Raw genomic sequence first — 26,275 nt, 5'->3', positions numbered from 1 at the left:
AGCAACAAAGTGGCCTGATCAGCTAAACCACCAGAAGTGGCGAGCTAGCATTGCTCGGTCGAACACAAATATGGTGTAATGAGTCACAGAAAAGCTAGTATGAGTTAAAGTGTAGGTGACCTGTTTACCTCGTAAAAGCTGGGCTGCAGCTCCCGCCGAGCTAAAGCAGCATGTCAGACCTTGCGTTATATTTTTACCCAGCAACGTCAGAGTTGATCCCGGTAATTGAGAGGATAAATACCCATCCACAAACACACACAATGACAAACACAAAATTAAAGGTTTATCATATGTACTCTTGAAATCTCATTTTGTAAGAAATCCACTTTCGGTATTTAAGTGCTTTTCTTACACTTTGAACTGCTGGGAACCTCCTCATCGAAAACATCTATTGAAAGGCTGTTAAAAGTAGAAAGGGCAATACTGAAATTTTGCTAAAGACACAAATACAAAGTTCAAGAACAGCAAGGTACCGTACTGTCTGCAGGTTTGTTATAGTGACGTGACCTCAATCATATAGTACCAATTTGAATCTATACGAGACATCCACAGTAAAAAACACTGTACAAGATTTCAAAGAGAAATAGTAACATTGATTGAGGCAAGGTCAAAAGAATGCATTTCATAAAAACTCATGTGCAAGATAGAAATGTAATGTGTTATCTCAAGCCATATCATTAACCGACAAATGCTCTAATTATTCTGTGAGGTTAGAGCGATAGAGATTTAGAGGGAGGGTAGGGAAAGGACTAAGCCGGGCAATTATGAAAAGCAATCTTTGCTCCCTCAGGTGGATATAGACAGAGGGAAAGAGAGAGAAAAATGATGCGTTAACACAGCGCATGTCTCTTTAAAAGGAGAGAGAGAGAGAGATTGTGAAAGGGGGAGGGGGTTTGGCTGAGTTGGAACAGTCCGCCTCTAATGAGCAGATTTGAGAGACACCAGTGTAAGAGAGAGAGAGAGAGAGGGAGACATCCGAGCATATAGGGAAATAAGATGACGAAAGATAATTCACGACTCACGAAAATCATTCCAACAACGTGCTTGACTCAAGGAAGGTAAATAAGGAACAATGAGTCTCGTTTTCACGCTTGAAAGCAAACCAGAGGGGATTTTTACATAGCCGTTGGAGAGCAAAGAGGAAAGGAGAGAGAGCGACGAAAGAGTGCCCTGATAAGGAATTAATCACATTTGCTTGCGCTCAAGCTGTGCGCTCATCCTGTGCTGGTGAGAGCGTGCGTACATATGCATGCGATAGACTGCATTGCTGCTAGCTGACGGAGACTGAACCTTGCAGAATCTATCGCAGTTTTTTCTTGCACTCCGTTTCCCTGCGTGGCATCAGCATGTCGGGTGGATGTGTTACAACAGAGAGCGAGCTCCCGACAGAGGGGATACGTCTGTAAATGCTACCTGACTGCTTCATCTGTCCGCCGTCACTCTGAGGACTCGCAGGTTTATAGGTGGAGCCTGGTGGTCTTAACAACAGGGAGGGGAAGTGAGACAGTTCAAAGCCCCAGAGTGGGTAAGCCGGAGTCAGGGTAGGTGTGCTGGCACGGGGTGCCCCTGTGGAGGCAGGAACAAGGGGGGCCGGAGTACCAAAAGCTATAAATTGTTGCTGCGTTGGTAACGGTACTGTAAGGCGCATGGCTGACGTGGGCCCACTTCCATCACAGAGAAGCAGCCGCAGGAGAGCAATCCGTGAATAACAAGATCCACTCCTGAAAGAGGATGGTCTGAGAGGGCACAATCTGCTCCTGCCTGGTTTGACAGGAGGGGACTACTGCCCAGGAGGGCTCCTCTTTTATCTTTCTTTTAACTTTTTCAATTGTTTTCAACAACCGGGAGTTGTTACAGGTCTGTTGTGATACCCTGGCCCTGTTTCCAAGTCTGCGTTTTTTCCGTTCGTTCATCTTTTTCTTTTCTTTTTGAGGTTTGGGGTATTTGCCAAAACCTATTTCATGCATGTCCACTGGGGGCAGGTTCAACTTTGATGATGGGGGATCATACTGTGGAGGGTGGGAAGAGGGAAAGGCCCACGGCCATGGCATCTGCACGGGACCCAAGGGCCAAGGCGAGTACGCGGGCTCATGGAGCCACGGCTTTGAGGTGGTGGGTGTCTATACCTGGCCCAGTGGGAACACCTATCAAGGGACATGGGCGCAAGGCAAGCGGCATGGCATTGGAGTTGAAAACAAGGGCAAGTGGGTTTACAAAGGTGAGTGGACACATGGATTTAAGGGACGCTACGGTGTGCGGGAGAGCACGGGAACAAGCGGCAAGTACGAGGGTACATGGAACAACGGACTACAGGATGGATATGGAACGGAGACGTACTCTGATGGAGGTAAGATTTTAATCAACTTGTTCAGCTAAAGTTTTTACGTTGAGTTACACCGAGTAATACTCAGAGCAATGACACTCTTAATGTAGGACGTCCAAATCCCCTTAAAAACAGCAGAAACGTGGATTAAAGTGAGATACCTCTAGGATACCCTGTAATTTAAACATTTTTCACCACCCATCACTTTATGACTTGTAGCCCGTGTTTTTCACCCTCTTCCCTTCATTATTTGGACAAGCTATTTCCTCCGTTCTCCAGAAGCTGCAGAGGAGATAAATTTGGTGGATCAAATTAAGGCTATTTGGAGATCTATGGAGGGAAAGAGTTAGAGATTTTATCAACTTGCACTTCTTGAAAAGCGTTTGACAAAATACCAGAACCTCCCCAATGCTTTCTGGTCCTGTGCTGGGGTCAGTGAAAATAAGCAAGGCCAATACAAAAGTTTAAAAAGGGCTAATTCACCCAAAAATATGTATTTATCATATTATTGTCCAAAAAATTAAAGTCAGTGGTGGTCCAATTTTGTTTGGTGACCAAGGTTCTTCAAAATGCAGTCTTTTGTGTTCAACAAAAGAAAGAAATTCAGTTTGGAATGAGATGAGAGTATTTTTTTTATTTTGGAGTGAACAATAACTATAACAAACACCCAGCAAGTTGATAGAATGGCCAGATAAGTGACAGAGAGCAATGGACATGAACGTAGCACATAGAAAGCAAATGTTTGTTTTAAGTTGAGGGTGTCTCTCTTCTCTTTGTTTCATTTTCGCAATCTCACTGCACTGTGGAAGTGTTGCCTGGGAAGTTGCTGTGGAAACGCATGCAGACTCTGGCGGCAGGTCAGCGTGTCACTTTAGACGCTATGCTCGCCGTTGTGATTGGCCGACTGACTCGCTAATGGTGTTTACTTACTTTGCTGCTAATCTGGGCCACTTAATCATAACCACAGTATGCGGTCAAAAGAAAAAACAGATATTGAGGAAATATATACCGTACATAAAATCAGAACGACAGGGACAACTTAAAGAATGTTGATAGGGCCACAGAAAGGTTTGAGTGGCATCATCGGCTGAGCGGACTACAGCTGACACACATTTAAGCATTACGACCTGAATTCCCCCACCACACTGACAGATGACAGGTTTGACGAGATCAAACTAGTTTACTTCACTATTTCTTTATATGAATACTATAAAAAATACATTTATATCTATATATCAAAATATATACAACATTGGCACATTTGGATTGCTGTGAATTTATATATAAATGTGATATTTTGAAGTTGTTGTTAACATCGTATGCCATAATCTTTAGTTCAATAACATGACGTGACATGTTGTAGCTTTCTATCAGCCCTTTAGGGATTATGTTTCTAGCGAGAATGGCGTCATAAATGAAAATGACGTTTTTGATGTTTCTGATGTAATCCTAATGATGTCAGAATTCAGAGAGGAAAAAGGAAAGTTCACCCCGAATTGTTTTTCATCATTTACTCACCCTCATGTCATTACAAACCTGTTTGATTTTTTTTCTACTAGGGAACACTAAAGAAGATATTTTGAAGAACGTAGGTAACCAAACAACACTGTTGACTTTGATTGTATAAATACAAAACCACATAGACATTTCTCAAAAACCTTCGTTCATGTTCTACAAAAGAATCATGTACAGATTTTAAACCACCCGAGGCTTAATAAACGTTAGCAGCATTTTTATTTTTGGGTGAACTATCCCTTTAAGTACTCGCATCAGTGTGGAAGCTCTGTTTTGTCCAATGCCAGCAATTGCATCATATCCACTATGTGGTTTATATAAAAAGCAATTCCCAGCACTCCTGTATGACTAAGACATAAATGCTGATCAATGTGGCCTCTAAAAAGTGCCATTCGAAATAACACAGCTACCCTTAAAATAAAATCAAACAAAGATGAATATCAGAGATGTGGTCAAAACGGACTCCCTGCGCGATTTCATCCTGTTGATAATCCTAAAACGTTTTCAATGTTTGAGAGACGTCACCAACATAACATTGAAAAAAGTCAAACTGAAATCCCCTTAACCGGATAACACCCTGTAGGCTTACAGAGAGATTTAGGTTTAAGTGTAGCTTTATTTTGTGGGGCCATATTCGTAATAGCTGTGCTCCATACACAAGGCTTGAATACAGACTATTTATGGCATTGTTTGTGCGCAGAACAAGCTGTGAGCTCCCCAGCTATGATGAATGGCCAACGAATAGTTTATGTTAGCTAAAAAGGCCATGAGTTTAGAGTTGGTTATGGGTGAGAGATCTTCTGCTCGGACCATCTATGGCTACAAACACCTGTCTCTGGATTTAGAGCCACTATCAATGGAGCCTGGACGACAGATGTGTAGTCGGAGCCTGTCCCCAACCACACACGCAACAATTACTTTGCGGTGCAACTGCTGACTTGGTAAAAAAAAGACAGCCATTAATAATTCATGGAAGAGCCGATCCAAACACACTTTCTGCCTGCTTTGCGAGAGTCTGCCTTTTCCAGGCACGCATTTTATTCGCATTGTATATTTGATATTCAGATCACAAATGAATACTGTCATTACTTTAGACGGATCGTGAAACAAAAACGCGGCAACAAGACGCGTTCGACCTCGAAACAGAACAGTGCGCATTGTTAAAGAACCGATTATAAATTCAGCCCGCGGGAAGGCGCGTGATTAAATCTGTCCTGTGATGTTTCCGCGTCTTTGATCTTTCCGCATTAACCGTTTCCGTTCTGTGCGCCGCGCGCGCCGTTGCACAATGCATCTCACAGGCCTCCGGCAGAAACGCAAGCCAATTAGTTTTGACATGTGGGTTGCAGGACTCATAGAAAGCCAATACGCGACCACTAATCACATAACCATGCGAGACGTCCCTCGTGCAAAGCAATGCTGCTATATGCAATGTGCGGTTAAGCAAACGAGAGATGTTACGAAATATGAGACATATTTTCTCTTTTTGGAGATGGTTCGGTCACATGATTTTTTTATTTATATCAACGTCTACATTCACAGAAAGCATTGCTTCTTGATTTTGTCTATACACACGTGGCTATTTAAACAGGCAATGGCTCACAGAAGAGCGCTGATCTAGCGTCAGCCGAAATCTGAAAACATTAAACACAATCCAGTATACACAATATTAAAATGCACAGTCAGCTAAATAAACTAAATCAAATATAGGCTACATTGGGTCAGCTTTGTCAGAGTTGGGGTGTCTTCAAGACACACCAAAGATTTCAAATAGTGACACGCATGTTCTCATGGGTGTTAACAAAAAATGCATGTCCACTACAGAGATAAAAAATAAATAGCTGAGTCTCCAGAGAATATAAAACCCACCCGAAACAGACCGCTTAAACTCCTACTCTAATCTTCAGAACCACGGAGAGCGCCAGTGTCGTGACTGTTCTCGCTATCTCTCTCTCTCTCTCTCTCTCTCTCTCTCTCTCTCTTTCTATCCGCCTGAGAGGAGCTTTCCCACGATATCGTAGTAATACAGAAAAATTTGCTGCGATTATCTAACAAATTGCCTTTTTAGGTCTGTCACACTGGTTACATATTAATGGGATTTAATGAGAAGTTCCTAGGGTTACTTGCAGAATTATCCACGGACCGTCGGTTTGCGTGTGTTTGTGCTATGAGAGATTTCATTTCGCTTACTGTGAAAACATGAGAGACACTTATCTTCGAAATGAAAATCCTGTCATCATTTAGTCACCCTCTTGTCATATAAAATCAGTTTTTTCAGAACACAAAAGAAGATATTTTGAAGAATGTTGTTGACAGCCCCACATTCACTTGCATCGCTTATAATGGAGGTGAATGGGGGGGCTGTGGTGTTCTTTTACCAACATTTTTCAATTCTTTTGTGTTCTGCAGAAGAAAGAAAGTCATATAGGTTTGAAATACAAGAGGGCGTGTATATGATGACCGAATGTTCATTTCGAAGATGAAGGACTCCTTTAAATCCTTCTTTTAGGTCAGTTTAAGTTTAGGTTTTTATAATGATCAGATATTAACCAGATATACAAAAATAAAAGCCAAGTGTGTAAACAAATTTCATTTACATTTAGTCATTTAGCAGATGCTTTTATCCAAGGGGGACTTACAAATGAGCTAAACATGTTTCCTGTAAAATTTTGTAAAGTTTAATAAAGAGACCACAAAATAAATACAGTATAGCCTATTTTTCTAGTTTTCATTTTCTGCAAATAAATGCAGTTAGAAACAATATTTTTATTTGAAATTTGGAAGAAATTTTGTTAGTTCACAGAGTAAAAAAAAGACAATTTTACCTAAACATGTCAATAGTAATTTCAGAAAAACTGAAAAATGTCTCTGAAACGGTCTTTTAATATTATAGATTTTTTATACAGTAGATATATAATTTGTTTACACTATGCTTTAATTTAAACAGTCTTATCAATCTGGCATATTTTTGCCTTAAGAACAGCTTAAACAGCAAATATTCATTTCAACTACTCTGACTCTGCCTGGGGCCTTCAATGTAAACAGAGCTGTCTAAAGGCCAAGCAAGTACAAGTTCCCCCTCCACATACTTCAAACAGGAAGTCGTAATGTATAAAACCACTCATTTCAGCCTGTGGGCGGAACTTGTCCTCAGACTGCCAGACTCCAAACTGAATGCTTAGTCTCGTGTCTTCGCTAACATTGAGCCCATCAATCAGAACACAACAGACGTCAGCACTTTTATACCACTGTCAGAAAGCCTTTATTCTGAAAGGTCTGGTAATGCATCATAATAAAATTCCCTCTTATTTTAAAATACATTTAATGCTTTTATCCATAAGATTTGTCCTTTATTAAGTCTATAAGTAAAGCTAAAGAAAATGATTGTAGTCTGCAAAGGCTTTCTTCTAAGAAAAAGAAAAAATTCCGGATACAAGTTACAATAATGTTTACTTCTTAAAAAGAGCTCGAAATCTTTGTTGGCCTCGATGTTGGTTTGTGGGAATTTTCCGAGCTTATTTCGTCAGTTTAGGCCTGCGTTTGATCTAAATATCCCGCAGATGCTGCCTGACAATATAAAGTGTGCATCAGCCAGATGTTGGCCAACTGCCGTCCTCTCCGCAGAGCACAGCATCAGAATGACAACAGTGCAGACCTGTGAAAATATGTCAGTGTCTGTTCTCACTCACAACACCAGCACTTTCCCTGTTCTCTTGATAAGTAATCTCGAATCTAGTCTAAAATCCTCATTAAATGCCCATGTAAAACACCACGGTACTCTTGGAGAACAATTGCTCTGTAATCTTAGAGTAGTTTACTAGTTCTACAGCAGTTGGAAAAGTTTCTAAAACACAGATATAGAAGGATGGATGGATGAATGGAGAGCCGGATGGTGGCAGGGCTGTTTGAGAGCCAGGAGAATGTATAAATTGAATTGGGGGCTGGGAAAATCCAGCTCCAGCCCCATCGAGCCATCCAGCAGCCCTCGCTGTTATGCCAACCCACAGAGATCAATACAGACAGAGGGAATGGGGGCGTTCATATGGTTGAATGTGTATACATGTACGCTACTGTTCAAAGGTTTAGCGTCACTTAAAAAAAGGTTTTTAGGATCTTATTGATCTGAGACAAATTACTTATGGAAAGAAAATAAAATGATTGTTCATTGCAAAAGAAAACAACATATTCATGTTTTTTAAATACTGTAGATTACTTGGAATACATAGGTAAGAAAAAGCCTCTATTAAGAGCTCAAAATAGGAATTCCGTCACTACTGTTAAAAAATCATCTCAGGGTGAGACCTCAAGAAGCTGCATGACAAAATGCCAAGAGTACGTTTTGACACTTCTTGGCCAAGGGTAACTACATGGAGATGCATCTTTTTTAAATATAACAATTCCCCACATCTGTGTTATTTAGAGACTCACTAATAGAAAGGCTTATTTAGAGAGTTTACTAAGCGACCCTAAACCTTTTATAAAAACTTGTATTGTACTAGCAAGAAGAGAAAACAAGGACGAGGGAGAAGAAAAGAGGACAAGGCTGAATAAGAGGTGGGAGAGATGGTGAGATAGCGGAAGTAGCACAGCGAGCTCTGCATGTGTGTGGCACAGCAGTAGTGCCGGCATGTTCTAGAATGTAAGCCAGGATGATTCATCAACATGTAGGGATGGTGGTTACATCACAGGTGATCTCACAGAGCGCGAAAAAGTGTAGGACAGATCAGGTGGATCTCCAATACGAGTGTGTCGGGCCGAAAGATCCTTGCTGGGTGTATATAAACCGTTGAGCTTCTCAGTGTGTATATGAGAAAGAGAGAACGTTGTCCCAGATTTCAGCACCATGGAGAGAGGCCTGCGTGCAGTGACCTAACGGACCAATCAGAGTTCTTTTCCAGACAAAAGCAATACTTTTCTACCAGTGACACCAGTTTGCGATTAAAGCCCATCAGTGTCGCTCTCATCGCCTCGGGGGACATTATGGTTATTGGTCAGCCATGTCACTTAATGAAAGATCCAAGATGGTGATCCATCAAGACCATTGACAGAAAGATCAGACTGCCAGCTTCATAAAGGAAATTTTACAGAACGCAACATTCCATTATTTTGTTGGCACGGTCGGCAATAAATAATGCTGCTGGCGGCTAAAGTGACGGACATTGCAATACCTCATGGACATGAAGATAGATGTGATGAACACTTGGTCCCCTGAGGCTCCATCACAATAAGAGAAGTATTGGAATCGGGTCTAGAAATCACGGCTGCCAAAAGCACTTTTCCCGCTATGGCCATTATGGCACTTCCTGTGGTTGGCAATGGATGATGTTGGCTACGCTGATGGCAATGTTACAAGTAATAACAGCTGTAATCATGGTGTACTGTACTTTAAGAAATACTTGAGCTTTAACTTATAACATTAATGAGTTGATCGATATAAAATATGGGCGTGTCATATAAAAAAATGAGAAAAGCAATTTAATGAGCTCACAGGGATTATTATTATTTGCACTACAACCTCTTAAATGGTGTAAAACATATTTTGGAGATGCAAACTAAATAGTTTTTGCACCCATTCAACTGAAATTCAAAACTTATGTCTGATTTAATCATATCTGATGTCACGCAAGGTCAGTGAAATTTCGGCCTACGTTTACAGTAACTTTAGCTCAGACTCTTTAGGTCTATACGTTCTTTCATTGCCATCTGAGACCATCTGAAATCCCGAGACCAAAATTCATCCTTGTTACCTCTGCTCCTAAAAGGCCAGTCTGAGCGTTTCGGTCCATTTTTCTTTATCCAATGCTTTTCACAAAACTGTCAGGAAGAAACTGAAGAGTAGCAGAGCTGAATTCATGAGGCAACTCTCCAAACTCTTGAGAAACCTGAGGGCAGCAGACTCTGCAGTTACATCTGCAGTTCTGCAAAATCCTCCAACAGAACAGCAATCTGCATTCTTAGTATATTGTGTTTATCGGTGATTCATGGTGTAACTGTCTAAAGTTATTTTCATACTTTTTGTCTCTTATTGCAGGTACATACCAGGGCCAATGGGTGGGCGGAATGCGGCACGGATACGGCGTACGGCAGAGCGTTCCGTACGGCATGGCGGCCGTCATCCGTTCACCTCTCCGTACCTCCATAAACTCCCTACGCTCCGAGCACAGTAACGGCACAGCGCTGCTGACCGGCGACCGACCGCCCGTGGCCGGCGTGGGGGCCGGAGGCGTCCTAGTGGGGGGCAGCCCTGCCGTGTCCCGCGGGGGCTTCGTTCTGACGGCCCACAGTGAATCGGAGCTGTTGAAAAACAAAAAGAAGGGTCTGTTCCGTCGCTCACTCCTAAGTGGCCTCAAGCTGCGAAAATCTGAGTCCAAAAGCTCACTGGCCAGCCAGCGAAGCAAGCAGAGTTCCTTCCGGAGCGAAGCCGGCATGAGCACGGTCAGCTCCGCCGCATCCGACATCAACTCCACAATCAGCCTGGGAGATGGGGAGAGCGAGCTGCCAGTGGGCGATGACGATGTGGACGCCACTACCACCGAGAGTTACGCCGGAGAATGGAAGAACGACAAGAGGACGGGCTGCGGGGTGAGCCGCCGATCGGATGGACTGCAGTACCAGGGCGAGTGGCTGGGCAACAAGAGGCACGGGTATGGATGCACCACCTTTCCAGACGGCACTAAAGAGGAAGGAAAATACAAACAGAATGTACTTGTTAGTGGCAAACGCAAGAACCTCATCCCACTACGTGCCAGCAAGATCAGAGAGAAAGTAGACAGAGCGGTGGAAGCGGCAGACAAGGCTGCGGACATTGCGAAGCAGAAGGCAGAAATCGCGCAGTCAAGGTAAGATTCAGTTCTTTAAAGTATGTTTTCAAAGCAACCTTTTTTCTTTTATTGTGGTTGGAGCAAAAATAATCCTTTTGAGAGATTTTAAGAGACATAGATCTGATATTTTGATGTCCAAGAGTGGAGGCCATGCATAGGCCAGGGTGGGTGATTTGTCCGTCCAATCAAAGCTGATAAATATTATTTCTAAAAACAGCTGGATATGTATTTTTTTCAGATTTATTTTTGGTGTTTTTTGCCTTTATTTATAGTATAGTAACAATGAAAGGACAGGAAACGAAGTGGGTAAGAGAGGGGTTGGGATTGGGAAAGGATCATGACCCGGGACTCGAACCTGGGTCACAAGAGCGCATATGTCAGAGCACTAACCACAAGGCTATCGGCTCCGACAAACAGCTGGATATTTAAAGAGATTTTGGGCACTTTTTATTGCTCAAACAGTCTAAGACCATCAGAAGAACCCCTTACTACTTGTATACTCAGATTTCTAACACAGCTTTGTTTCCTTCAAATATACAGTCAACGTACATGCACACAAGAGCTCAAACCAACTTCTGGTCTACACATGAGCTCATTAATATCACTCTCTCTTTCTCTCGCTGTTTTTTTATGTAGCATCCAAACACCGGGCCATATTTCTAGCGGTCGCTTTGGACTTGTTAAATAGGCTTTGCTAGCGATGCTGTGTGGCGTGGTTGCTAAGGAAACGTGAATGATTTGTGTTCGTCTCGGTGTAGAGAGAGAATACATAAGTCCACTTAATGAGAGTCATGTAGATTCTGGGTGTATCAGCAAGCAGACTGATGTCTGTATCGATGCAGAGCAACAGTGGCACAATCAATAACATGGACATGTGGAATGACATAGTCATAAATTGCATGGTGCAGTTAGTGCCTGCGTGTCTGTGAGTGTTTTATGTTTGTGCGTCTGTGCCTATTAACTGAATACGTTTTGGTTGAATATTGAATGCTAATTGAAAGCCAGACACACTTTTCACTCTTTTTTAGGCTGGTGCAGTGATCTGATTTGTGGATTTGCTCTGCAGCAGTTGGTTACAGCATGTTATATTTCATTGAAAGAGATTTCTTGCTCACCCTCTTGTCATTCCAAACCTGTAAGACGTTCTTTCGTCTGAAGAACACAAAGGGAGACATTCTGAAGAATGCTGGTAACTAAACAATACTGTCCCAATTGACTTCTATTGTATGGAGACAAAACCACTGAGACATTTCTCAAAATATCTTCTTTTGTATTCCACTTAAAAAGAGGTCACCCAAAACAACTCATGTATGGTGTTATATCAAAGAATTCACCAAAAAGTCACTAAGTGCTGATATTTCTGCACTTTAGATGTTGACCGGAGAACTAGATTTATGAGTAAGTGAGATGAATTGGATAACCGAATCAGTATGTTTATGAAATAAAACATAATTTAAGATTAAGATTCTTTTCAAAGAAACAGTCAGATCGATCCGGTTCTCAGCCTCAAAACACTGACACAATCTGGTCGGCTCTGGAACTTTGTCCAACTTTTTAAATATGAAATTTAGTGGCATTGATCGGTGAGGCTGCGAAATGCAACCAATGGCTCACTCCAGCCCTCCCTGTCAAAGCACTACGGTGACTGACACCGGATTAAGATGTTGTATAGAAAAAGCTTATTCTAAGATAATAAAAACATAACGCTTCAGTATGTAAAGTCTTTATACACCTCCGAAGACATTGTTATGTATATTATATCGCATTTCTGACAATAGATCCTCAAAAATTTCACATTGGACCTTTAAAATTGGTTTACAATTGTCATACGGCGAACAACTGCGTTAGGATTTCTTCAAAACTCATTTTGTGTTTTGCTGCAAAAGTAACAGCATTCAGGTTTAGAACCACATGAGATCCTTTCAGTGCCCCATTGCTACACGATTGTGTCCTTGAGGTCTGGTTGTTTGGAAACGTTTAGCAGATGTAAAAACAGATGAAAATAAATGTACAGAAAAGCAAGAAAAAACGAGAGAGGCACAGAGAAACTTCCGCATTATGCCAAGAGTGTTGGCAACTCGCCGAAAAAAGACCAGGCAGGCTGAACTGGAACTAAGCCAGTTTTGCCCATCTTACTCTCTCTCTCTCGATCCATTTTAAACTCAGCATATCATATTGCCTCACACATGCTGTGCATCCAAGTGATCTGTACATGCATGTTAGGCAAACGTGTGTATGCACATATGTGTTTGTGTACGTGGGACCAGCTACTGATGGCGACTGCACATGTTTGCGTGCGTGCACACATACAGTACAAACGTGCATAGGTATGCATGTACTATATTAAGAGCACCACTTACAAATCCCACTGACCTCTTTATATTCTGAGCAATGCTATCACTACAGCTTAGCACTGCCCCTGCCAGCACATAGAAAAGATACATACATACACAGAGCCATAGCACCAACCAATGAGATTGAAGAGTGTGACGTGAATTTCAATAATAATTCTTCAAATATTGTCATCACTGACATTTGTTCCTGACCAAATGTGGAGTTTATAGCGGAAATTACTATGATTTGAAAGATACAATTCCTAAAATGCATTTCAAAGAGAGAAGCATCAGACTATAAAACTTCTCTGCAACTCCTTCCTGACTTATTCCCTACAGAGCCAGCGGTTTCTCCAAGCATAATTTAGAAATCTTTGATTACCCGATACCATATTTGGTTGAACATCACATCCCCTTCTATTCATCCGTGCAGATGTGACCCAAAACAGCGTCAATCTGACGAGAACATCCTTGACTATTCCCATGAAAGAATTTATTATACTGAGCTGTTTTGAGTTTGTATCTGTGCCCAATCTGCACAGATGGAGGAAATCATGACCCATTAACTGTAGCCATCAGCTCGTCGTGACCGCTTTCCGATCATGTGACCATGTAGAGATGAAAAGTTGCCATGTATTCTTTTAGAAAGCTGCAAATTTTACAGTCAGGCCTAAAGGGAACACATAAAAACTTCTGAGCACGATACACACAATACTGATAAACAGTATTGGGTTTTTCACAGAATTTAGTTATGAGTTCAATTAAAAACAGATTGGATTAAAGCATGCGTACTATTACATTTACATTTTAGAAAGTGAATTTTTAGGAAAGTTTAAGTATTGAAAAGACAGTGACAGTATGAGAGACATTAAAAGATATCGCAGTGCTTGCTAAGGTATTTCTTAAAACCAGCAACTGTTTCATCAGCTGTCAGTTTATTCCATAGAACACTTGGTATTGCTCACGATGTCTCTTGTTTTGTCTTGCAATCATTGTTTCTGAAACAAAAATAGCATTTTTTAAATTTGTACATTATGCATATGTATATTTTTTATCTTATGTCAATTTTTGGTGACATATTTAAGGTGACACATTTTATCATTCACCGTCTGGTAGAAAACATCCTCAGATTGATTTTTAAACCTTCATCATTGTCGTTGTGCATTTATTTGAGATGTTTTGAAACAAATATTCATAATTCACCACTCTCGCTGAAAATGTAAACAGTCTAAAATGTTTTTGTTGCTGTGCCTTTAAGAGTTCTATGCAAACGCCCTCTCTAAATGCACATCATAAGAGGCACTTTGGTGTGCTTAAGGCCTGCAGGTTTCATGGCTAAGGGCCAAACTTCTGAACACCGAACAGGCTGACACGTGGACGCCCACAAATCTTTAAATCACTCACTTCCGGTGAGTAATTAGACACACGCAAGCGCACGCACCCGAACAGGACGTAGAATAGACGAGTGGAGATCTAAACTAATGAGAATATCACATCCCAGTTAATCTGATTAGCAGCGCAGGGTCATCATGGTCAAAGCAGACGATACACCTGCATTGTGGAACAGACACCGGAAGAAACCTTGAGTTATCTGCAAGCTTACGTGAGCCACACAGAAAGATTATTGTTGGTAATCTCTTTTTTGTTGTTGTTGGTACAAAGGTTCATTTCTCTCTTTCTAATGATGTCTCTAGACTAGTTCTTAACCTCAACAAACTTGAAAGAAGATCTCAAGATGTCTTAAAATATTAAGAATATCAAGTATATATCTTATGTTTTTATGATGAATATATGTGGTTTTAATATTTTAATATGTGTGTGGGGCACCTTCAAATATTGTTGTGGACAACGGGGACTTTGAGGTCAAAACGATTGAGATCCACTGATTTATAAACCCTTGCATTCCAGATATAATAGACAACATTTTACCTTTTTTGTAACATTTTATTTTGCCCCCGAAGTCAACTTATCATTATATTTAACATTTAGTGCTACAAAAACACATCAGTTGATTCAGAACCTCAGAGGTAGAACAGAATAATCAAACAAATAAACAGAGAGAGAGATCACACTGTCTGGTGGATCAGGTCATATAGTTTTGTAGCAGAAATTTAACTTTTATTATATTTTCTTGTTCAAAGCACATTGACTTCTACACAAAATATTTCATAACAAAACAATTTCAAAGCTCATGCTAGGTCTGCTTTTAAAGATTTAAAGGGATAGTTCACCCAAAAATGTAAAAAAAAAAAATGGCTGTTGTTTTGCTACCAACATTCTTTGAAGTATCTTCTTTTGTGTTCTGCAGCAGAAAGTAAGTCATACATGATTGAAACGACGACAGGGTTAGAAAATGATGATTGAATTTTCAATTTGGTTGAACTATTCCTTTAAATGTTCAACAACATTTCTCCTGGACTCTTATTTCCAGAACAAAGCAATGATGTCTAAAAATGATCGGCCACATATTAACGTTCTTGTACCTCTGACAACTTCAACCACTGCTGATTCCTGAACCTTGTGAGTGTCACAATATGTCTGCATTGTACTCTGTGTTCTACGATTTGTCCCTTTTCAAATTTTTGTTGAAACATTGAACAGTCGCAAGTTGAGAATGTGTGATCTTGTGAAGGAAGGGAGGGAGCTTTTAATGAAGTCAAGAGAGATGGAGAATGTGAATGAGAGGCAGGGCTTTGAAAAAATTATGTGTGAGAATGTGTGTGTGTATGAAGAGAGTGAAGGCAGCGATTGGAGGTGCCTGCACGTGTTTGAGTGTCGAGAGGCAGGAACGGGAGAAACTAGAGAGCGTGAAGCCATGTGTATGAGTGTTAATGAATGTGTTAGAGAAACAGTTCACCCCAAAATGAAAATTCTGTTATCATTTGCCCAATGCCTCGTTATACCAAATCTGTATAACATTTTTTTTTTAACACAAATTATACATTTTTAAAGAATGTACTGAGCCTTGCATATAATGGCGGGGAATGGGGACTGGAGGTGTCATGACAAAAGACAAAAAGCAACAAAAGAGTGAAATATAGGGATGCACTGATATGTAAATTTTGGCCGGTCACGATAACCGATATTTTAACATTGAAAGCCGATAACCGATATATTGGACAATATACAGTATCTAAATATGAATATAAAATTCCCTAAGACTGAAACGAAAGCCAAAAATTTGTAAACATTCACCGCGGAAAACAAGGTAACCATAAGTTCTCTTTATTCCCTGAAAATCATGTACCAAGCTTACTTTACACTAGTTAAGGATTCTTTAACCTTCACACTTTTCTGGTATATTTAATAAACAAATTATAGATGTTCTTCCAAAAACAAAATTCAATAGCCACTTGTCTAACAGGTCCCAAGACAGAAAGCATTCAGACAGCAGTCTGATTCAAACAATATGCTTTTGTTCCTATAATTTACACATTAATAAAAAAATGTATCTAAATACTGTACCTACATCAACAATGCTTTGATAATAGCAGTAAGTGAATGATCACGACAAAAAGACAGTACTGAACTGTATTTTAACTGCGAGCAGTGTGCAGGTGAAGTAGTTTAACTAGAGGAAATGATTAAAGATTTATCGGCTTCAATATATCGGCAAACATTTTTTTATGGGCTGATACCGATAACATTTAAATATCCATTTATTTGCCGATACCGATATGGCCGATATTACCGTGCATCCCTATTAAAATATGTTATATTCTGTGTTTAGCCATATGACAGCTTTGTGTGAGGAGTGTTAATATATATAACCTTTCCACCAAAGCCTTGAAATGGAGTACAAACATGTTATATTGTCAATAAGAGTTAAGGTGATTTGAGGCAGGATTCACTTCCATTTTAAAATCATAACTCATAACTTAAAATTCATCACACAAAGCTAAGGCTTTAGAAAACTTGTGTTGTAGAACACAAGTCACAGTCTACATTTATAATACCTTTACTGTGTTTTATGACCCTTTTGAGCTGGAAAGCCACAGTCCATATTGACTTCCATTATAAGGCAAGGATGCAGAATATTCTTTAAAACTTCACCTTCCTCAATCCAAAGTAATCCAGTAAATCATTATTCAAAACAATTTAAAGGGGAATATATGAGGACATGATGATTTTAATTTTAGGTGATCTATCCCTTCTATCATTTTTAGGTGAGCTATCTTCTGAGGAAGGAGTTGGAGGGAGATATTCTTGTTGTCAAACAATGATTAGTCTCCGTTTCAAACAGAAGTGCTGTAGAAACACTGTTTAGCAGTACATAAATAGAACAAAAAACAGCACAGCTCGACCCCGGCACAAAGCACCTATGGATCAGTATCCAGTGTATATGTGAGGCATACGCACCACTTAGGCCCACTATCACTGAATGGAGGTTTTCTCACTTCCAGCCCTCAATCTCTGACTGTTCTCTCAACACCTCCAGACGCATCCCACAATCCTCCTCTCATTGTCCTCTGTTATCTAATTGTTTGTCCTTTATATACCCCACGCCATCTTATTCTCTCTCTCACTTTCTCGCCTCTGCCATTGCCATGACAACCGGCAAGGCACGAGGTGAATGCAATCCGTAGATCTCTTCATCCGACCTACCTCGCCGTAGCTTACCGTAAAAAACACACACAAATGCTCTCGTGCCCACACGTTCTGACTACGACACTCATAACCTCATTTAACCCTTCATGTGTTAAAACTCAAACACAAAGACACACACAAATCTCCATCTCACATATACTTGCTTGGTTTGGCTGGCTGGGTGAAGATAGCCTCGAGCGGAGAGGAAGAGAGTGCAATCGATGAGCATCGACATGCAATACTGCACCAAGACAGCCACTGCACAAACATGAAAAGCAAATAAAGAGGAATATCAAAAACTTAGGAGAAAAGGAGAGGTACCTTCATGACTTGGGTTCAGGTCATCTGAATGATTGAAATACAACGGTAACACTTCACAATAAGGTGATATTTGTTAACAATTAGTTTATGCATTAGCTAACAATGACAATACTTCTAGAGCATTTATTAATAATAATTCATGTTCATTTTGTCTTTCACTAATACATTATTAAAATCAAATGTTGTCACTGTCAACATTAGTTTATGCACTATGAACTGACATGAATAACTGAATTGAGAAGAACTACCATTAACAAGCATTAACAAATGCTGAAAAACTAAATTTTCATTGTTAGCTTATGTTAGCTAATGCATTTATTCATGTTTACTAATAGCTCCTTATTGTAAAATGAATCTGTTAAAAACAAAGATATTTAAACAAAAAAGTCCCAATTAAGCATTTTTGTCATTTAGAAAATATCAAAAATCTTCTTAATTGAATAAATGTACATCTTGAGTAAATTAATATAAATTTACTTAGTGTAATTTAGACATGTATTATTAATTTGCACGCCTCATTTGCAGGTTTTTGTTTATTTGAAGCATAAAGCAGCAGTCCGTGACTTTAGCCGCCCTGTTGACATCTATGTTTCGAAACAAAAAATTTCAGGTTGTTTTAAGGTGCTGTGTGTAATTTTTTGGAGCATCTATTGACAGAAATGCAATGTAATATTTTTATTTATTTATTTATTTAGGCATTAGGCAGACGCTGCGACTTACATTGCTTTATCCTATACATTTTACATAGGTATTTGCAATCCCCTGGGATCGAACCCACAACCTTGCGTTGTTAACGCAATGCTCTTACCACTGAGCTACAGGAAAGCTAATAGTAATATAAAGTAATATACATGACTTTATGGTCTTCGGAGGTGTATAAAGACCTTACATAATGAAACGTCATGTTTTTATTACTTTAGAATTAGCTACTTCTGTCTACATATTCCCTTACATTGAATTTGTCATGTTGTTTCTACAGTAGCCCTAAACGCACAAACTGCTGTAAAGAAGGTGTTCTGTAAATACATTATCTCCTTCGCCAAAGAAGCAGAAACACAACGATATCTTAGTTCTGTGCAGCCACTGTATTGATTTAAAAGGGAGCCATTGGTTGCAATTCGCAACCTCGCAGCTGGATGGCGATAATGAGTTGTATAAACTTGCGAAATGTTTCTTTGCAGTAAAATTCATCTTGTTTAAGGCATGCTTCTACCAATAAACAATGCCAAATCTACAAACAAGCTAACACGCTAGCATGATATTGTGCATCTTTGTCAAGCTGTGTTGAAGTTGTGCAAAGGTAAAACAGATCGCACATTTTAAAGAGGGAGGTTGTGAACGCCGGCTCTCTCGCTCAGACACGCAGACCACATTGATTTCCTTTGTGAATTATTTAGCAGCCAAAGCAAGCTGTTCTTAGAGGTGCAGATGTGAGATGGTGGGGAACTGTTGTGTGTTGTACTGCATTGTAGAGGAAAAACACAAAACAATCCAAGTCTTATATTATGAAGACAAGTTCAAGTGTCTTTTGAGGTGCGAGTTCCATCCTCACCTCCCATCACTGACCACTTGATACATATTGATTTATTTGGAATCAACTATATAGCTTTAAAGGGATAGTTCACCCAATAAGAAAATTACTGTTGTTTGTTTGACATTCTTATGGTGTTCACTACCTACATATGAATTTTATCCGTGGAGAACAAAAAAAAGATTTTTTTAGAAATGTCTCTGTGGTTTTGTGTCCAAACAATGAAAGTCAATTGGGGCCGATATTGTTTTTTAAAATATCTGTTCTGCTTTAGAAAGAAAGTAAAAGAGCTTAAAGTGATATGAGGGTGAATAAAAAATGGTAAATACCTTTTTGATCTTAAAATGAATGACGCAAAATGAAGATGAACTAGTTAGGATTCTGTCCATTTCTAGGCCACAAATCAAATAAGCAAATTTATAACATTAATCATATTAACTTCTTTGCACAAAAGGTCAGATTTCCTCCATTCCACTGAAGCAAACAAATCACACTATGAAAATATGGAAAATCAAGTTATGTTCATGTTAGTTCTGACCGTGCATGCTGTTAAAGCAAATGAAGGTAATCCTTATAATCATGTTAATTCGACTTTTCACTCAAATTGTAATAATCTGTAATGAAATCATTTGTATTAAACTTGATGCCATTATATATAAATTCTTTGTGAAATTAGACATTTTTTTGGAAGGCATCAACGTTGTCAAAAGGTTGCAAAAGTGCAACTAGTTGACAGGAGAATCAATTTACATTCTAACTTGGTTATTTAAACCTCAGTTAATTCAGATCTTTACAGTCTTGGCGAGTTTTCGCAGTTAAAACAAGTGAGAATTACAGTGTCAGAAAGGCATGACTCTGTTTGGTCCCGGGAGCGCGGCTCTGTGTGAGGGTGGGTGATTGGTGTGTAATTGTTTGCCTTCAGCCTGTATTTATCTCCAACCGTTGGAAAATCCGAGTGTCAAGATCTTGGTAGGCGTTGAAGCATGATCCTCACAAATTAAATGATTAGACTTTTGATTTGGTGAACCATGTTTAAGTATGGACAGGACACTGTTTGCCTCATGAATCAAAGAACTATATAAAAAATCTAAGATAGCATGTTAATGGTATACATTTTTTTGTGCACAAATACTGCTATCCATTGCATGGTGACGGAACTCGGCTCAACCAATGAGGGTGGATTGTCTTTTTACATAGACCTTAGATTTGTATTCGTAGATGCCAAATACGACGTGTCCGCCATCTTGAAATACCAATTCGCTGGTTGTGAATTTCATTGTTGAGTTGCATTAATGTTGTTAACACGTTCATTGTATTGTTTTAGTTTAGAAATTATAATGTAAATCTTCACATCACATTTGATAGTGCACTTCTTTTTCCACATGGTTGCATGGTTGCAGACACCGTAAACTTGCTCTTTAGTGTTTAAAGACTGGCTTTAACTGCTCCAATATGGCGGAAAACTTAGGTAAAGCAGCCCGTATGAGGCATCTATGTATACATATCTATGGTACAAACAACGTTGAATGGGCAAGCTTGTTTGAAAACAACTTGTTTGGAATTGAGCCGGAATTACACACTTCTGTTTCAATGCATTGTTCATTGTTTTATACCTTTCTAACATGGCTCTTCCTTTACATCTTTTCCTCATCGAAAACGTCCGTCTTTGAACACCATATCTTCAGAACGGCTCACGCAAGAGGGAAAGCAGAGGCCGCGTCGGCTGCAGCACAGAAAGCCCAGGAAGAGTGCAGGCTGGCCCGAATCAACGCCAAAGAGTTCTCTCCCTCATACCAACACAGAGGAAACCAACACAGTAAGTTCAACCATCCGAGTCTGGAAGCTAAAAATAACCGGGACTTCAAACCGTTTGACAGTACGACAGTTAACGCTTCAACAGGTTAACTCTTAGGACGCTCTCCCCAGTGATTCGAAAAACAAAAATACCTCTCATCGATTCTCTTGTTGTCTTACGCATGGTAATATAAAAATCTTTTTTTACGCTGAAGGTTTGTGTACATGAAAAGAAGGTGTTTTAAAGAATGTTGGTAACCGAACAACAGCTTTTACTTGCTTTAGTTGTGTGTCCATACAAAAGAAGTGAATGGGTACCACAATGTATGGTCAACAACGTTCTAGCAGTTATAGCAAATAATGACAGAATATTCATATTTGGGCAACTATCTCTATCTCTTCAAGAATAACCAAGGAATTGAATACAGGGAGAAAGCGTACGTGTGTGTAGGTGCCGGATGGGTTCCTGGCTGCAGGGGTCGATGCCCCTACCGTGCCAAGCGGGGAATTGAGTGATAGAAAAGGCAATAAGAAGATGAGAGGAGGTCAGCGCTGACCTTTCCGAAGAGCCCACGCGAAGCAGGCCGACACGCCGAAATTTATGCACGCACATACACACAATACCCACACACACAGATTCACACCACCCACATTCAGTCGCACAAACACACATACACCGTCACACAATCGGTAGCTGTCACACCCCCACATGTATTGGCAGAGCTGAGCATGTACACAAATCATATACTCTCGGATCATATTCCATTAAAATCACATAACAGCCCTTTACAGGACAGCTGCGGTACAAGCACACACGCTGGGCTGGATTAGTGCATGCGGCCACCTGGATGGGCTGATATTTCTGAATGATGAAGTTATGTCATTTGGAATTTGATGATGACCTTAGAAATGTCGGGGTATGAAGTTGGCTCGGACATGCTTAATGCAACCGATTTGTCGTAACGAATGCTAACAAATGATGTATACAGAAGGAGTAAAGATATTACTTACTTGAGGCATTTATAAGAATGCAAGAGCACCGCCTCGAGCGCAAACAGACTGGAAATCTTTGGTCTCATTAGATGAGCTGATTCTGGTGCTGACTCTGGAAAGCTTTGATAAGTTACTGTGAACCCAACCTATCAGGAACAGTCCATGTGCCCTAAGGAGTGAAGGGTTTAAATGGCATCTTTTTGCAAAATAAATTAATCACAATTCTGTCATTATTTGCTTACCCATGTCAATTAAAACCTACTGTTTTATGGAAAGAAAAATACGGTTGTATTTGTTAACATTAGCAAATGCATTAGCTAACATAAACTAGCAATGAATCTTGGTTGATGTTAGTCAATGTCAATACAATTGACATTCCTGTCCACATCCAAATTGTAACGCCTCGAATTAAGTACAAGTCATAATGAAAAAAACTGTGTTCTGATATACTTCAGATCTAAATTATGTAAAATGTTAAATTAAGAGAAGTTTTAGACATGAAAAAAATTCTGTGTGGTATTAGTAACTCATTTTCTGCTTAAGACAGATGGTTGCTCCTGCAAGTTCCTATTCCCTACACCCATTAAAGTCTGAATTTATAAGTGTGTGGCATGCCTACATATTTTTAAATTAAAACTTAGACTCGTCTCTCTGTCCCCAAGTAGGAGTGGAGTGCCAGCGACCCAAACAGCAAAACTCCAGCGAGAACGATGTGGAGGTGATCTCCAGCGGAACGGCAGATAGCACAGAGCTCTACATGAAGGGCTCCACGCCCCCGGACCTCACCCCAGACTTTAGCCCCACCACCAGCCGGCCCTCCACGCCTCCCCGAAGCCCAACCACCAAATCTTCCCACCGCACCAAAAACGCACGCTTCCTGCGACAGAGCGCCGTGGACGAGGAACGTGGCGGAACCCAAGAGATCCAGGTGCTGATGGAGGAGAGAGGTGGCGGGGGTCCGAGCACAGGTGGAGATTACCTGAGGGCGAACAGCTGGGGGGCAAGCGAAGACAAGCGTCCCTCTCGTGGGGGAAGCAGCAGAGGGGGTAGTCGAGGAAGTAGCCGCTCCACGACCCCCTCTGTGCAAGACGAGGTGCGGGCTGGGGTGGCACGGGCCAACGGTCACAAGCACTCCAATCACAAGCCCCGAGACCACAGCTCCTCCAATCAAAAAGTCCCACGGGACAGGAGAGCGGACGGACCCTCTGCTTCTTGGACCTCACAGCGGGTACACGGGGACAGTTTAGCCCACCCCCGGCTCTTAGAACAGGACGAGGAGAAACTGAGCAATTATGAAATGGAGATGAGGCCGTTACAGCCCATGGACTCCCATAATTCCCAGAAGCCCTATGGGCACGGGGAGGAGTGGCACGGTCACGCTGAGTCTCGCGCACATACGCTACAGCGGCGGGGTAAAAATCGAGACCGGGAACGGGACGCTTCGGGGCCAAAGGAGGCTCGGGAGGGGACAGTACCGGAATCGATGCAAAAGTTGGACAGTCAACGTGTGGGGGACAAGCTAGATGCTCGCCCCCTCCGTCGGGACCTCACACTCTCACCTCCACAGAAATCCCCACCTATTGCACTAGAGCACGAAGACGTGAATCAGTCTCAGCTCAAAGTGAACTCGGTAAGTGATGACGCAACAAGATGCGTTTGCTCAATCATCATTTGGTAATAAAGTAAAATGATTGTCCCAATTCTGAACCAATTTCTAGCCTCAAAATCTGCATGAAACCAAAACTGACTGTGGATGTTCCAAAGGAGATGGTTCTCTATCTTTTGGTTCTAAAACTTTTCCCTTCTAAGCCCCCCCCCCTTTGTAAAGGGTGCATCGCTTTGTGCCCCCCCCCAAATAAAGACTTAAAATGTGGGTTTGGTCCCACGGAAATATGTAAACTGACAACATCCTCAAACACATATCAAAACTTCAAACCATCCCCTTCAACATCCTAGCGCCCAGCGATCATTCGCTTCGCTGAGAACACCTTGGTAACAGCAAATTGGCAAAGTGGCTCCTTCCACACAGCAGCCCAACATTGGCTGCATCACACTCTGTTGCTAGGGAACAGCTTATGCCTTACTCGGGTTGCAGCCAATCAAACGACGGGAGCGAGTAGCGGGAAGGAGGGGGTTTATGTTTGTAGCCGCAGAGAGGCAAGCAATGCAGCAGACTCCTGGTAGACAGGTTAACATTAAACAGCTACACATACGGGCACTGATGAAGAAACACATTTTAACCTCATTTATACAACGTCAAGAAACATAAACACTCACATTCATGTACGCTGAGATAAAGAACAGGCGCCAGAGAGCACGCAACTATCCAACTATAAGACTCTTTGACAGAACGACAATCTGAATTTGATAACGTGATATACTGTATGCTCATCCTAATTCGTAAGACGACGTCTTAACATAGCTACGTCCGGTTCACTTGTCACAACCTAATTTCATGCCTCACATGCGTCTTGCATGTGCAGCGTGCATGTTCCTCCGCTCGGCGGTTGTAAACATCGTCCACGACACACTTACATGAGCCCATCAATTAAAAATAGAGCTCCACAAACCTGGTTCTTAAGAGCTCACACAATGCAGAGCAGACTCTCATTTCCATTCAGATAGCACTCGCTGTATAACTCTGTATCTCTGTGGGATGAGAATAATCACGCAGGTTCTGTGAGTGTGCACATGTGGTTTGTTACGATGTGAATTTAGAACTGCATTACGTTAAAAGAGTTTAATCCATTGTGGAAGGAATTCACAGTTTTGGTAATTTAATGCACGTTATGTTAGCACAAGTAGAGCTGCAATGTATTTTAATCAATTCTCAGGACCAATTAAAGTGTTTTTTAGCCAACAGAATCACTTTGGGGTCTAAGGTGGACTCTATATAAGAGATGGAGTCAATGGACGTCACATTGAGCGCTTTGGATGCACGAGCCTGACCCTAGTTAACCCTAGCGATGGTTTAGCCCAAAATTTTTCGAAGATCTTCCAAATCTGTATAAGTTTCTTTGTTCTGTACACAAAATAATTTTAAAGAATGTGGGATATCAAATTATACCGGGCCAGTATTGACTGTAATAGTAGTTTTCTTTCCAACTAGTCAATCGTGTCCGTTTGGTAACAAACATTATTTTTTGTTCAGCAGAGCAAAGAAATGTATAAAGGTTTGGAAAAACTTGAGGGTGAGTAAATTATGACAAGTTGTATCATGTCGGGGCAACATTTTATTTAAGGGTGAACTATCCCTTTAAAATATTGAGATCCAGGTGCTGATGATGTGTCTGTACTCCACAGCAAACGATTGAAATCCGTTAAGAAACACAAACCTTATTGTGCTTTTAATCCAGAAAAACTCAGCCAGCCTGTTTTCAACTATGTGTTTTCTGTAAAATTCAACATCATTGCATACAATTCAGAGACCAATGCGGCATCTATGGATGGAAGGAATTGTTAATGACGCAGGCTTCCAAGATGTAGACCTGCGTCGTGCAAACTGGTTTAGCACTTTAGCACTGTTTTACCAGACGCACAACATTCTTAGTGAATTCCCCTATATGTATATTGATATACAGTATACTGTATGGAAAAGAATGTGTTGGCAAATCCTGATTTGATCCTGGTTTCTCTTTCTCTTTCTCACCCAACAGGGATCCAACTCAATTCTGGTTATCATGGTGATTTTGCTCAACATTGGAGTCGCCATTTTGTTCGTCCATTTTTTTATTTAAACACTTCGTTGCCGTCAGTTCCTCTTGTTAAACTACGCCAGTATCAAAACAATATCTCATCTGGTCCTGGCCCATTTTCTTTTTTAAACAAACGACCAACTACTTCTAATGAAGTTACAACAGAACTGAGGAAGGCAACGCAAAACTGGGCTCAGCGGTTCGGTCTGCAATTCTGTCCCCAAAGAGCTCTTGTTTTCATTTCTTAATTTGTTCTCTTTTTTAACTACATAATAGTTCAAAGCATCCTTTCGAACTTCTAGTTTTAACCTATGTATTCACTCACTCATTTATGCTGTTCTGAATGAAAATACTTTTTTTTA

At 40.7% G+C, this 26,275-nt stretch overlaps 1 protein-coding gene across 2 annotated transcripts; it reads left to right on the top strand.

Moving 5' to 3' along the window:
* The first annotated feature begins 890 nt into the window (after positions 1 to 890).
* On the top strand, positions 891 to 26,275 carry jph3b (junctophilin 3b). Of its 2 annotated transcripts, none has more exons than XM_056740039.1 (5): positions 891 to 2,347; positions 9,870 to 10,677; positions 21,117 to 21,247; positions 22,884 to 23,848; positions 25,875 to 26,275. In XM_056740039.1, the coding sequence occupies exons 1-5, from the start codon at positions 1,966 to 1,968 to the stop codon at positions 25,953 to 25,955; spliced, it is 2,367 nt and encodes a 788-aa protein (XP_056596017.1). In that variant the 5' UTR covers positions 891 to 1,965; the 3' UTR covers positions 25,956 to 26,275. The 2 variants fall into 2 exon arrangements, with proteins under 2 accessions (XP_056596017.1, XP_056596015.1); XM_056740037.1 differs by having other exon boundaries at positions 22,881 to 23,848.

The sequence above is a fragment of the Triplophysa dalaica genome, chromosome 24 (assembly GCF_015846415.1).
Source record: "Triplophysa dalaica isolate WHDGS20190420 chromosome 24, ASM1584641v1, whole genome shotgun sequence".
Taxonomy (NCBI): domain Eukaryota; kingdom Metazoa; phylum Chordata; class Actinopteri; order Cypriniformes; family Nemacheilidae; genus Triplophysa; species Triplophysa dalaica.
The sequence above is the reverse complement of the archived record's forward strand: the minus strand, read 5'-3'. Positions and strand labels throughout refer to the sequence as shown.